The 14,656-nt window shown below is 38.2% G+C and overlaps 1 protein-coding gene across 7 annotated transcripts; it reads left to right on the forward strand.

Moving 5' to 3' along the window:
* Window positions 1–267: 267 nt before the first annotated feature.
* On the forward strand, window positions 268–10,338 carry LOC103697474 (probable pectin methylesterase CGR2). Of its 7 annotated transcripts, XR_003383664.2 has the most exons (10): window positions 273–425; window positions 917–1,083; window positions 1,198–1,237; window positions 1,403–1,444; window positions 4,264–4,635; window positions 6,902–6,957; window positions 8,407–8,634; window positions 9,391–9,582; window positions 9,673–9,867; window positions 9,994–10,338. XR_003383664.2 is itself a non-coding variant. In XM_008779340.3 (7 exons), exons 2-7 carry the CDS (start codon window positions 958–960, stop codon window positions 8,551–8,553), a joined length of 783 nt encoding a protein of 260 aa, XP_008777562.2. In that variant the 5' UTR covers window positions 273–425; window positions 917–957; the 3' UTR covers window positions 8,554–8,862. The 7 variants fall into 7 exon arrangements, 2 of the variants coding, with proteins under 2 accessions (XP_038988424.1, XP_008777562.2); XR_602581.3 differs by having other exon boundaries at window positions 9,673–10,338; XR_602582.4 differs by lacking the exon at window positions 9,391–9,582.
* Window positions 10,339–14,656: the final 4,318 nt, after the last annotated feature.

Below are 14,656 nucleotides of genomic sequence, written 5' to 3' on the forward strand. Positions count from 1 at the left end.
TTATTTGATCACATAAATGAGCATCAAGATTCACACATAAATGCCCCCAAACGCCAATATTAGATGGCCGGAGTAGCGCGAGCAAAAAAAAAAAAAAAGAAAAAAAATGAAAAAACTACTGCAGGCAGGTCGGATCGTGTTCACGCCTCGATCCGGACTCAGCCGTGATTGGACTCCGCGTGGGAGATCACGTCCATTCAATCAACATCACACGGTTGCCGACATAACAACCCATGAGTGACGCCACCGATTCGGTATCGGGTCGCCATCCCCACGGCTCTGTCTCTGGGTTTTGGGGAGCCAAGACGGCGTTCGAGTTTTTTAGCGGGCCCTTCTTCCTCTCGGTTGCTCTCGTGAAGCTGAGAGTGAGGAAAGGAAACCCTCTCTCAGATCTGGCAACAAGACCTCTCAGATCTCGATTGGAGGTATTCTTCAGCCCGATCCTCCGACTCTGCTCCCTCGATCTCGATTCTTTTGCCGGCAAAATCGACAAGCTTCGATTTTTTTTTTTGTTTGTTTTTTTCCTGTCTTTTTGAGCATGTGGCATGTCGTGCGCGCCGATTGGTTGCTCCGTGAATTTGATTGACAGCAAATTCACCCTTTTCTTTGATTTATGTCACGCGATTGTCTAATGTTACAATGGATCTAATTGTTGAGCCTGGAACGGCTTTTTGATGAACTCAATGGAAGTATTATTTTGCTATCTGCTAGAGTTTTCAAGCATTTACACGTTTCTTATGGATGTATGATTCTTCGATCGTCTTGGTTTGTACTTTTTAAAGATTGTCCGCGATAACTGTCTCTTTTTTTCCCTTAGATACTACTTCTTTACTGCTACCTCGGCTCGATTATGGGCATTGATCTGTTCCAGAGAGCAGTTCATGAGCTTATTGCGGTTTTCTTTTGTTTCGATCAGCGTAAGAGCTCGTAATATTGCCGGTTCATAGACCGGAGGCCATGGCGGCAAGAAGAGCAGTAAATCCCTCTCGACGCTTGGCTGACAGTGGAAGCGTTCCGCTCGCCAGCTCACTGCATCAGAAATCACGAACGTCTCCTTTACTATCGATTGGGCTGGTTCTTGTGGTATGTTAATTTTTGATATACAACCAAGTTTTGCTTTTGAATGGACTCAATGCATCAACGGGAAGGGATTAAAAGCTTGCAACTTGATTAGCTTGTTTGTTTTGGTGCTTTCAGGGTGCTTTTCTTCTCATTGGGTACTCCTATAGAGGCTCAGGTCCGTACGGATTCCCTGTCAAATATAGATATCAGAAAGGAAATCCACTTATTTTACGATAGAATATTGCTAAAGCTTTTTCCCTCATTTAATTGCCTTTTCTGCATAGATTGATGCCTCAAATCTGCTATATGTGAGCTGAAGTTGTAATTTTGCAATGACCAGGTGGATTTGCCAGCGACAGGGAAGCTATAGGCAGGGATGAAGGTAGATGTCTTTGCCTTTCTCATAGCCATTGGCTATTGTCCATTGAGTTACGATTTGGTAGTTCAATGGCGTTCAAGAGTGTCATTGTTATCTAGTACAGTATTCTATGTCTCCATTCTATGCTGTTCATTTCATGGGATCTCTTTATGTTGGACATAACTGGCTTGTTATATGGAATTTGTTTCATCCGGCTATCTTGGAGTTCATTCCATTTTGATTAGTACAACATTAATTATAATGCTTATAGGTAAAACCGAATTTTAACTTTCCTTTTGTGCCAGAGATGTCAACTGTTATAAAGTTTACCTTGGATACTCCAAAGTAATGCCAAAATGTTCCTATTATAAGCAACACTAGATGTTGCTTATTTAGGTTGGCTGGAATATCCAATCTTGTGTGTGTGCATTTGCCAAATTTGAAGCCAGCCCAGCTCCCACTTTCTGCAGCTTCTACCTCTTTTTCTATCAAGTGTCATTTTACAAGGGTCAAATTTTACGAAAATCAACCTCCTTTGCAATAATAAATGCACAATTATCTACTTTTAAAAGGCAAACTATTTGTTGGGTAAATAGATATTCTTTGCATTTGCTGTCGCTTATGGCAAGTATATTTAACACTTCTTATTCAACCTCTCTGATTCCCCAACCAAAACTAATGTGCAGTAAAAGGATACAATTGCACCGTAATTGTGTATACCATACAAATCTTTCAAAGCATCTTCCACCTTGTAAAAGACTTGCCATGTTTGGCAAAAGCACAACTCTTTCTTGCTTAAGATAACTCACATTATTGTTTTTTTGACTCTCACCAGTACCAGCATTATGAATCAATGGCATGCACCAAATATTGGCTTGCCGACTATCTATGATTTATCTCATTTAGAAGGTATAAGCAACATTTATAGACTTAAAAGGATCAAATTACAGGCCAACTATCATATGGACTCAAGAGGACCTTCATAAGTAGCTATATTAGCTTGCTAGAAAATATGCATATGCTTCGTCAAAGTTTTGAAACACTGAACATACTGCCCCATACCACATGTACTATGCAGTATCGATCCATATTGATCTGCATCAACACAAGTCTATCATTTGTGCCAGGGAACCATGAATTGATATGAGGGGCATACCATTTCTACCTACCTCACTGCTACTTGACCAACATGCCCCTGTACCACAAGATTTCAGAACTTGGTTTCATTGATGCTGCAACTAAATTTGTGTAGGATACTAGGATGTCTTTTTTATCCCTCAATGCCTACAAAATTTCCTATTCTGTTTCTTGTAAAGATTTTGACAATTTAAAACAGTCTACATTCTTTCCATTTTGTTTATAAATTATATTATCCTGGTGAAAAATTGTTTCAACAATAACCTTCCGTGTTGTAGACCCAACCTGCTCTTTGCATCCTTTTTTGGCTTATTCTGTGTGACAGTTTTCTTTAGTGTTTTCTCATATTTTTTAAGTTTTAAGAAGTGCTGAAACTTTTGAACATAGTACTATGACTTTAGGATGTTCTGTGATATCATCTAGCCTCATAGGCATATTGCAATTTTAGCAAATATGTCTTTTTTAACTTGACTCTAACCACTATGTTAACAATACAATTTATTCAGTCAAATAATTTTTTTAAAAAAATCTGATGCCTTAAGTGCTTCTCTGCATACAACAGTCTTTCATATGAAATAAACAAATATCAAGCACATTGTACTTAGAGTCAGGATATATTTTTGTGGTGTGAGAAACTGTGAAGTATAACTGAGTTTTGATAATTCTGTATACATTCTGGTATGCAATGCCGATTATAATATCCAAAATTGCCATTTGACATTCTCCAAATTTGAGGACTCGAATACAGTGATGTATATATGTACAAGCTGATGACAGATATGGGAACATGTTGATGATTTAAGTTGTGACCAGATGGTTGTAAGCAATTTGTTGGAGAAGTCAGTATGTGCAGATTATATCTTATCATTCAATAAAGAATTTAATTGTCATTTTCAAGGATGGCCTTTTACGCGAGGGCTATAAACATTTGTTCACTGCACGTGCACATGTTGAATCTTTTGAATGCAGTCTTATAAAGTTTAATATGCAATCAATAATACAATGGATGCAGGTGCAACATATAGTGCAAATTGTTTAGCTATCTAGTAGGGCATGTCAGGCGTATCATGATAACTGGCATCACACCTCTTTCCAGGTGTCTTTGCCTATGGCCTGGTTACGAGGTCAGGGTCCTAGATTGCCATTCATAATTATCTGTTTCCAATTTTCTATTACATGGTGTTAAAACATTTAGAAAATGATGGAGCTAGTTCCTTGCTCCCTTTTTATGTCTCATGTGGATAGTTAATTGTCTATATTAGCATACCAGAACTACTACAAATTGTCCAAACTTTTTTCTGATATTTAGATATTCTGGTGTAAATTCTGTCATGCTGTTATTCCGTAGTAAGATTGCTCCATTACCTGGGTGTCAGGGTTCGAAACACGAAAAAAAAAATTCTCTGTATGCAGGGGTAAGGTTGCATACACCTGCTGGCTACATAAGCCTGATACTATGGATTATGGATTCAATCTGTTGTTCCAAGTTTTCAACATTCACTATTATCCATTAAAGATTCCTTGGTGAACAATCAGGATAATTCTGGTAAATGAGCATGCTCCTGGATATTTCAGAATATTCTATATTCTGGCTGCACTCAGGGGAACAATGTTTTGATGCTATTTCTTATGCTACATCAGTTCCTTTCAAATAGATTAGCCCCTTTTCCCTACAAGTTTTCAATCAATTTCTCTATTATCTTCAGGAGGTTCCTGTACATCAGACGTTCTACAAGGAATACCCATTCTAAAGAAAGCATATGGAGACAGCATGCGTAAAGTTTTGCATGTAGGCCCTGACACCTGTAAAGTGGTTGCTAAGTTGTTGAAAGATGACGACATTGAAGCCTGGGGTGTGGAACCTTATGACTTGGAGGATGTTGATAGTATCTGCAAGACCCTTGTGCACAAAGGCTTTGTCCGTCTAGCTGATATCAAGTTTCCTCTACCATACAGGCCAAAATCATTTTCCCTTGTCATTGTATCAGATGCACTGGATTACTTATCTCCAAGGTATCTTAACAAGACCCTTCCAGATTTGGTAAGGGTATCCTCAGATGGTCTTGTTATATTTGCTGGTATGTATGCAATCCATTGAAATCTTTATTCATTAGAGCAGTTCATATCTCTCCAAGTTTTTCAAAGTTAATTTACAGCAAATCACATATGAAACATTATCCTTTTAGCATAAAACTGAGATAAGCAAGTTAAAATAAGATCTAAAACCTGTTCATTTTAGAGGATTTGGCTTGGACGGGAATTGATGGCAAATCTGAATCAATTAAACAAGCAGAAGTAGATTGATTGAAAAAAAAACTTTCTTTTTATATTTCATGCATCAAATCTAACTCCTATGACTCTAATTTAGTGTTCTTATTACCAGCATAGACTTGTCTTTGGTGCTTTGTATTGCCATGTTTTTGAATTGTTAAACTGGGGTAGAATATGTTTGGACCGCTGTCTAAAATTTACAATGTAGGGTCACCAACCTTTGCTAGGTTGTCCTTCACACCACAGTTTAACATGGTAGAGGATGCATGGTCATGAAAAGGGTTGCTTTGACTAAGGTTTCTTGCCTGTTGTAGTAATGAGGGCAGAGGAAGATTCATTAAATTGATCCCATATAAATGGTCCTTACTACTTGTTGGCCATTGATTATGGTTATGGTCCATATAAAGGAAATATCACATCCCTGATGGAAGGATTTTATTTTATGTTTCTGGTTTTAAGCACCCAGTTTATCACATGGTAATTCCCACACTTAAGGAATGGGTGATTTTTGACCTATTATACACTTTTAGATGATTTGCTCTTTGGAACCTCCAGGGCTTCTTTAAATGCCTTGGCACTTGGAAGATGAAGATGATCAATATACTTAGGTCAACGGCCCAAAGGACATGCTCACACAAACACATGCACATTTTGTTAGTAGATCGAAAACCCATCCATATGAAGAAATTTTAAAAGGTGGCTTTTGTTAAATAGCATGCTTATTCATGCCTCGTTGTTCACGCTACAGTTCGAAAACAGGTGTATGTGAGTATGCATGTGTGCTTGTGTATGCAAAGATTGAAAATCCAGCCATGCACACAAACAGTTCATACGATTCTTTAGCTTGCATGGATTTTGTTAAAAGGTGGTTTCTTTTTATGATTGTCAGGTTTATATATGCCTTAATTTTCATGCTACAGTTCAAAACTACATATTTGTGGGTGTGCCTGCATGTTTTGTCATTTAACTGACAAAGTGATGATTGACTTTTATTATTTTTGAAATGCATTAAATGCTTCTGGGGTGCGCTTATGCATGTGCATATCACATATGTGTACCGTCAGTCCGGATATAAGATGCACCAATTAAATTAAAAATCTACATCATGAAAATGTGATTCACCATATTTACAATATGTAGAAACTAAAGAATCATTGTTTTTGAGAGTTTCCAACCTATGCAGCAGCTTGGTGCATATTGCTGTGGCATTAAGTGGACATGATTTGTGGAGCCATGCTTTATGTTGGTGTATTTGTTGTGAGCAGTTATCTTGGATCTGTCATCTCCCTCAAGAGTAGCATATTTGCTAGTTTGCTAGATAGAAAGAGTAAATGAGCTTTGAGATCTGCCGTGGGCTTTCTATTTATATCCTGAAGTGCATGATATTGGTTTCTGTTTATGGTCATATAGTTTGTTTAGTTGCACATGATCATATTGAGATTGGTTACCATGCTTGGGATTTCTATGTTTCCCCTTCCTTCCATTTGTGTTTCTTAAAGAGGTTTATATCATTCTCCATCTAGATTTGTCACTTTGATATTATTTATCAAAACAAATGCTTGTGGTCATCACCTTTTTCAAGAAGAAAAAGCTTATTAAAACATTTTAAGTTATAGCTCCATTAGTGTACTTATTTTTCAAGATCAGAGAGGTTTTATGCAAATATCCAAAATTTGGCCCTTTCACTTGGCACTGGCATTTCGAAAGTAACTACTCTTTGTCTAAAAGTTCATGAACCCTGTCCGGCCGTATCACCAAGGTTCATTATTTGCAAACTAGTGTAAAACTATCATTGTGTACTTTCTGTATATTTGGGAACATTTGAGAGAATTGGGTTGACATTCTTTTGAGAGGATACGGAAAGATAAATGCTTCAATCGACTCATGGTGACTTATAATTAAGAGCTGTAGCTTGATGAATATCTTGAAGTGTTGGCATAGCATACTTTTATTAAATTGACAGTGGATCAGAGTATTCTGAGTTCACTTCATTCTCGTTTCCATTTCGGTTTTCTTTAATAGAAAGGATTAGATATTCATCCTTTATCCGATTTCTTTTCATTCCATTTGTAGGCTATCCAGGTCAGCAGAGAGCTAAGGTTTCTGAGCTGTCAAAATTTGGGAGGCCGGTATGTATTTTTAATTAATCCATCTGTTTGCTATTAATATGCATGATTAACATAATAGTTAGGTGTTCGAACCTATAGATATAGTGATGGTGCTGTTAAAACTCTGTTTATTTTTCTAAATAAAACCTTTTCTTTAATTCCTGTCTCATATTAATCACTTTTTAACTTCCTTGTCAGTGGGCTTATGTGCTACTCTGCTGAAAGTGAATTTCAGAATGCCATTATGTATTCTGTTGTTATAGGTCCTGTGTCACTTCCAGCTACATTATTTTCATAATTACCTCTATGCTTATATCATATTGTAACATAATTCATTTCATCATAGAATTGATGGTGATAACTATTCGGAAATCAAAATTTTCACCTTGGTCAACATCTCTGCTGAGATATAGATTTCTATCAGTATTGGGTAGTCCTAATACAATGTAACTCACATCTCAGCCCTTATTATAACAGAGGATATAAACTGATATGTCCTGATATGTTGGCTAATATGATATCAAAATAAGATCAAGATTTCCTGGTTTGCCTTTTTAGAATCTTAAATTGATTTCTAATAATTAATTATCCAAATCACTCTCTTAACATGGAAGTTAAGCTAGGTTTACTATATTAACCAAGATTTCGGATGTCTTGTTTCCTGTAATTTGGCTGAGATCTTGGAAAACTTAGTTCTTTCCTATTTTCTGGGCTTTCTATCTTGGCTGAGATAAAATGGGATCTTGGTATCAGTCACCCTCCAAGATGACTGGTATTTACTGATGACCTTGTCAGAAACAGTGATTGCAAATTGGCACATACTAGCAGGGTATTTTATCATCGTAAGAAAAGTATAAGCTAATGGCACTAAATGATCTCTTGATTTTTCCCTTTTGGACTAAATAGATTTCGTTACTAAAGTAGATTAATATATGAAATAGTTTTTATTTGCCTTCTTTTCTCTTTGGCCTTTTTTTTGTGTGGCGAGGAGGGTGGTCGGCAGAGGGGATCCAGACTTGCATGTTCAAGAGACACCATGCTGACTGCCTCTCGCTGCTCCTTTCTTTAGCTCATCTAGTCCCTTACAATTGATGAGAAGGACTTGTAACTTCTACTAATGCACATTCCTTTCCTAGTTAATCTACTCCCCACTTTCTTCTGACAATTACTTTCATTGTGGAACTTGAAATTCAATATTGCCAACCTCTTCTTCCGTCGCATGGGTTGTGAGCCCCATAGTTTTTTTATCACTCTCTCTCGCCAAATCTTCTAGAAGGGCCAGAGCATAAGTCCAAAGTGTTGTCAAAGTGGTGAGCTGATATCATTCTGCTGTGACTGGTTATTTTCACACAAAGAATGCCATTCATGCTTTTTGAGCTGTTGCAAACCCTGACAACAAAAGGAGTCAGTAAGTCCATTTTTGTGTCTTTGCATTCAGTTGAGGATGACATTCTGAGAGTTTACATGTAGGCGAAATTACGGAGTTCATCCTGGTGGATACGGTATTTTGTTCAGACTGGCGTGGAGGAGAATGAATCTGTCATGAAGAAGTTTGAGCAGGCTGCAACCAAGCGGTCATACAAACCGGGCTGCCAAATTTTCCATCTCAAGTCGTAGTGTTCATCCTGGCATATCTCGTGGGACAAATTCACAAAAATCAGAGCACTACGAGGCCTCTTTAAACCTCTACCATGTCAGGTATTTTCACTTAGTCTAGGGGGCTGCTTCCTGTTCTCATTTTATGTTCTATTTGTAAGATTTCAGCTACTTATTGATAGAGTTATCATGAAAATCTATGATTTTCTGGTTTTCATGGTGTACTAGTGTAACTAGTGTATGAATCTCCTACGATGTAGTCGCAAGACTCATCTCAGTCATGTCTTGGTCTTGTTTTAAGTTAAAAAAAAACTGTTTTTGGTGCTCTTATTTCTGTTTTGTTTATTCATGCTTGACGTTTTACAAGGCTATGCTACCACGGTCGCTGAATTTATAAATATTCCAAGACTTTTTTTGATTACTCCTACCAGCAACAGAAGGTGCAGAGTCCCATAATGGACTGTCATTGTTCCTAGATTGGAGGTGAACAAATGATAAGTCCTGGCACTTATTTCAGATTTAAGGTTTAGCCATACTCTTTATGTGATCTGTTGCCTGGTGGAACTTTAGTGTCGTGCACCTGTTAAAGCCTGCTGTCTGCGTATTGCTCCAGAAATCTGGTCTTTCATTGGTTCCGCCATTTTAGAATGTGATATAAAACATGGGTCTTGATATTATGCTGTTCAACAAAAGCTCACAGTTATTTGTTAAGGGACAACGAACTTTGGATGCCGAAATCAAGATCAAAAGATTACACCTTAAGCGACCAAAAAGTGTAGTCGAGCATTGTTTTTTAAAAACAGCTAGCTGACCCTAACCAAGTTCTTACATTTTTCTGGTGGACTTCTGTATTTGCAGCAACCTGTCTGTATCTGGTCATTTGGTACCTACCAGTGCAGCGGAGAATGTCTGAGCACCTTCACTCGCTAAACATAATTTGTTGAGTTAGTTGGATTATTCTGGTCACTGATCTGTAGTGTCTAGAATCACAGTGCATTCGCACGAAGTTCACGAGTCATTCAGAATGATGACTCATATATGGGGAAGAAGGTTGGGTTGTGCTCATGTTTCCTGCTTCTAATCCCTTCCTGTATTTTTCTGCTGAGGAATTCCTCTTATAATTGCTGTTGCCAATTCTAGGTTATCAAGGAACAAAGGGGTGCATTGGGCGTACCGACACTATAACAAAATCAAAATGGTACTGGTACGAGATTTAGTTCCGAGATGGCAAATTTTGGGTCCCTTAATCTTGGTTATTCTGGTCGAGGATCATTTGCTGACAAGAAAGTTGTCAACGGTCAATCTTTCCATTTAATCGGTGGCAGAAGGGGAGAGGTTTGCTCTCTCTTACAACAAATTCTTGCTTTAAAGTTCTTCCAGTTAACCTTGTTTTGCTATTTGCAAACCGGACATAGCTCGAGATGCCAACCTAACTAGTATTTTGTGCATGTCATGTGCCAGTCAAAGAAAGATTTGAGAAAAGAGGCTGCTATCCGCCTCCAAGTTGCTAATCCAACTTAGGAGTCTTATCCTTGTGGAGGCTGAGGTTGATAAATAACCATGGATCAATAATGGCCGGTTGCACAGCGTCCATCTTACATAATCTTTATTCATAATCTACTACTGTAATGATAATGACAGCATGTTGATAACCACTCTGCCCATCTAATATCATAAGAACCACCGGTGGCTTTCGATTCAGTGAACTGCTAAATCCTAGCTTTCCTCACTAGAAGCAATACCCAATTGTGCATGCTTCTTTAGAATGTATCCATCAGTCCTATGTCCAACTACATTTTTGATCCAGCCCAGTTCTTCTGAGATTTTTGGTGGACGGTCAAATTCTGCCAAGATATAGGTTAGTATGGGGTGCTCATATGCTTCAGATTTCACCCTTCCATCCTGAACCAAATTTGTTGCAAGTACATTTTAGACCATGGCTTAAAAAGATCGCTGGGGTAGAATTGCAATAGCTATTATAACTGCTGTGAAGGGCTCTTGTCATATTATACAGATAAATAATAATCATTTAAATAATACATCACTTGTATACATGTATGCATTATACTAATAGCTTGTGTATGATGGCTCAACTGATTAAAAAAATATTTTTAGAGTTCAAATTTCCATGTTTAACCATCATTATCCATCATTTTCTATGATAGTTTTTATTAATCTGTCATAGTTACCATAATTTTGTTCAAAAATTTCAAGTTAAAAATTGAGTAGTCAAAAAATGGACACAATTTTGTCCTAAACAGTATGTAACCGCGTTGGAAGATATTGCGACTACTGAAACCAGAGGCTCTTCTTCTCAACTGGGAAGCATGTCTGTCCGCTAGCTGTAGATGCCATTGAGACTATCTGAAGATGCATGTTAGATATTGAGATGCACGCTGATCACTGAATACAGATGATATACAATATCCAACATATATCTCAAGAAAGATACATTAAATGATTATTCTTGTTGACGAGCCGAGCCAATCTCTGTCTTTTCTTGCAAATTTGAGTAGGACCAGATATGATCTGTAGCAAGAGTTCAAGAACTATACAGCACTATGCTTTTTGTGTGTGTGTGTGTGTGTGTGTGTGAGAGAGAGAGAGAGAGAGAGAGAGAGAGAGAGTATATAGCACTAAGCTATAACTATAAATAGTAGAACGCATAGGATAAAGCTTTATGGCACTAGGCTTTATTGTATGGGATAAAGCTGCACTCCGATGACCAGGAGACAACAAGCTTCACACGGGGTGTATTAAGCCCATGGTATTGGCGTTTCCCGCGTTCTCTTCTCCCATTCCCAGGTTCGCAATCCAAATGGTCTCACCTGATCGGCCTTTTGGACCTACATAGCACATCCTTCATATCACCATATTACAAGCATGAAAACTAATGCATGGGAGACCATCGTTGGTTGTCAAGTTGTCTTCCTCATGTAGTTTTAAATTAAAAGCATAGCTTGTTTTAGACTCTAATTTGGTGAAATCTAACATGGGTCCCATCCAGTATAGAGCTGTCTCAGATCATTGAATACAAGAAGTTGAAAGGTGCAAGATGGAGATGCTAAGAAGGCATCATGATATTAAAGCCAGAAACCACTTCACAACAGATTTCTTCACTATGGAAACGCGTACGAAACCATCAAAGCAAACGGCTTTTGTCAGTGGTTTCTGCAGGTATTACTTGTTTTTCTTCCTCCCATAATATATACATGGTCAGCACCATCAAATTGACATGCAAACATCATCCCATTTGACCTTCGACCAGCTTTGAGTTCCATTTTCTTGCCATAATTTTATAACTTAATCAGGGTTTCAGAGACCGATATTGTGAGACATTATTTTGGATAACCTGATCATTTCCTCTATAACCTGAATTTTAAGTTTGAGCCGGCCAGGATTAACTCCTTTCTTTAATTTCTATAATAATATTCTACTATATCAATCAGTTTGCATTACATACAACAAAAATTATGATAACTATATGTATGGATGTAATTTTTTTAGTAGAGTGATAGTTATATTTAAAGACCTAATGATAGAAGGGATAGTTATTCTAACTGTTTGTAAATTTCTTGTAAGTGACAGTAGATGACCCATAAGCAAATAAGATAGCCTACTAAATACCCATAAGTCTAATCTACAAGAATAGTGGCATGTCATCGTTGAGACTTTGCATATGAGCTCAGAAGTACAAAGAACCTTTGGATATGACATGATTAAATTAATAATAACAATAAACTCTGGATACGACTTGGGATCCCCTTAGACTGCAGAATCCGCTGTTAAATCACAATAGACAGACGAAATTTAGAATGTGCAGTAGAACCATCTGGACAGTAGCTGACTTCGGAGTCAATCTTTTCCAGCCAACGTTAGATTTTTTGTTGATCTAAAATTTTGTGTTGCTTGCATGACAAGTACTTCCCAGACCTTACAGCAGGTATGATTAGTTATAATGACCACATCGGCGACAGTATAAAATGGCTGCTAGTTATCCGTTGTATCAACAATCCATTCATTGCAAGATGTTATTTGGCTGTTCATAGAAAGAGTTTAATAAAGATGGGTAGCTTAGGCTATAGCCATATCTTTTGACCACTGAAGCTGTGAAGCACAGAGAATTGCTACCTTCAGAAAAGGAAGCACATAGAATTAGATAATAGAATTAGCACATAGAATTCTAACTTCATTAAAAAAAAAAAGAAGAAGAAGGGAGAGAAGCATATAGAATTACAATAACTAACTAAATTAGAGCCTTCCAGACTCCAATCTATATCTGTGGCAGTACATATTGTTACTTTAATCATTTCCTGCCTCAAATAACTAGTTGTTAACTTTGTGATAACCTTGCGCTTACATGTACTCTTTTCTAAATATGATATGGGATTCCTAAACTACGCCAAGCTAATTTGTCCCTTTTAGGAGGTGATTATCTTTAGGAATAATAATGCAAAATATTCCGGACCATTTGGAGATTTTCAATTTTCTCATGAGTTTTAATTTAGTACAATTAGGTTATCGAACTTTTAAATTTGTTTAATTCGGATTCTGGTTTCCGTCTTTTAAATTATCCTGGAAATCAAAAGAAAAGTGTCATTTTATATGTCTTTTTCGGCCACCAGATATGGGATGCAGTTTACTCCATAATAAAATTAAACCGTAAGCGTCAATTTATCAGATTTATAACTCAGTTTTGTCCATAAGGGTATAGACCCAATTAGATTCTTCCGTCCCTTTTGCGTTGTTGCTGAAAGCCGCATTTCACCAAACCAAACCATTGGAGTACATTGGATTAGATGTAATACAGCGATAGGAGTTCCTGAGCGGTCACGGGGGGAGTGAGTCGAAGCAGGATGAGAACCCAACGAACGATGCCACTTTAAATATATAAAATTTACCAAACTAATGAACACGATATCATTGGATTTGGCGAGAATGTTGATAGCCAGAAAGCTACTGCACATTGGATAGACCGAGTGAGTTTGGCGTCGCCCTCACAATTCCTGACCAGCTACCTAGCTTTGGATTACACCCCACAATTCCATGTCATCCAACCTCAAGTCTCCTCTTTTTAAACCAAAATCTCTCCCTTTTCCTCTCCAAACGAGCACAAGCCTCTCTCATACTCAAATACTTCTCAGCTAACCGCTCCTTCCTCTCAAAGAAGGACGAGGGGCAAAAGGTTTCTTTTATCTCTCTAAAGAAGCTCAGCCTTCTGCTCTAAGGATGGAAGGTCTCATTCCATTTGTGTATAGGACCATCGTCCAATACAGGAATGGTGGGCAGACTCCTCCAAGGACTTCATGGTTCGACGAGTCACCTTCGGCTTCTTACATGCGGTTGCCTGGGGATTCTGGTAGATATCAGTCCTCGGAGATGCAGTTCTTCTCTTCATCGGCCTCCACCGCGTCCGCTCCGAACACCACACCTTCTCCTCTACGGCTGTCCGCCTCGCGCAGGCTTGCCTGAAGCTCACGAATCGAGGTGATGGAGGCCCGCGCCCTGGCTTTCTTTTGTCACGTAAGTGCAAGGGGTGGGGTGTCGATTGGGTCTTCATGTTCCCTCGTTAAATAAAGGTGCTATTAGAGCTTGTGGATGGTTAAACGCATTGGTGTTCTTTCTCTCATTAAAATAAAGGCATGCCGCTTGCCCTTAGTGTCCATGAATGTGTTGGAAGTAGGTGGATGAGTAGGTGTGAAATTGTGTAATTATTTTTGGTGTACGAGGATTTAAATTGTGGGATCCTCAAATGGGGTTTTGTGGTTTGTGTGCTGCAGAGAGAGTGCTTTTTCTCTTTACGGTATTTCCTCTCCGTATATGATCTCTTCTTTCCTTTTAATTGCACCACCGCCTCACCCACCCACTACCACACACAACTCACCAGGAAGATGGTCGGAAGCCTCACCGCTTTTCGAAACAATAGAGGCGCGACGCAGACCTTGAGGGATGCTGCATGTCCTAATTACTACTCAATCTAGCCCACGTACACTTTAACCTATAACTATAATGCGGGATCCACTGTTTCTAATGCTAGCATGATTGGAACGCTAACAGAGCTATATATAGTCTTGAAAGATGGTAAAAGATGGAGTCGTCTGTGCTTGATGCGCAGCATGTTATC

This window comes from Phoenix dactylifera, chromosome 12, assembly GCF_009389715.1.
Source record: "Phoenix dactylifera cultivar Barhee BC4 chromosome 12, palm_55x_up_171113_PBpolish2nd_filt_p, whole genome shotgun sequence".
Classification (NCBI taxonomy): domain Eukaryota; kingdom Viridiplantae; phylum Streptophyta; class Magnoliopsida; order Arecales; family Arecaceae; genus Phoenix; species Phoenix dactylifera.

Bases quoted from the DNA above. Each gene is read 5' to 3' on its own strand.
- LOC103697474 (XM_008779340.3), top strand. From the start codon at position 958: ATGGCGGCAAGAAGAGCAGTAAATCCCTCTCGACGCTTGGCTGACAGT. The intron at 1,445-4,263 runs GTAGATGTCTTT...TATTATCTTCAG, and splicing joins AGCTATAGGCAGGGATGAAG to GAGGTTCCTGTACATCAGAC. The intron at 6,958-8,406 runs GTATGTATTTTT...GTTTACATGTAG, and splicing joins TGTCAAAATTTGGGAGGCCG to GCGAAATTACGGAGTTCATC.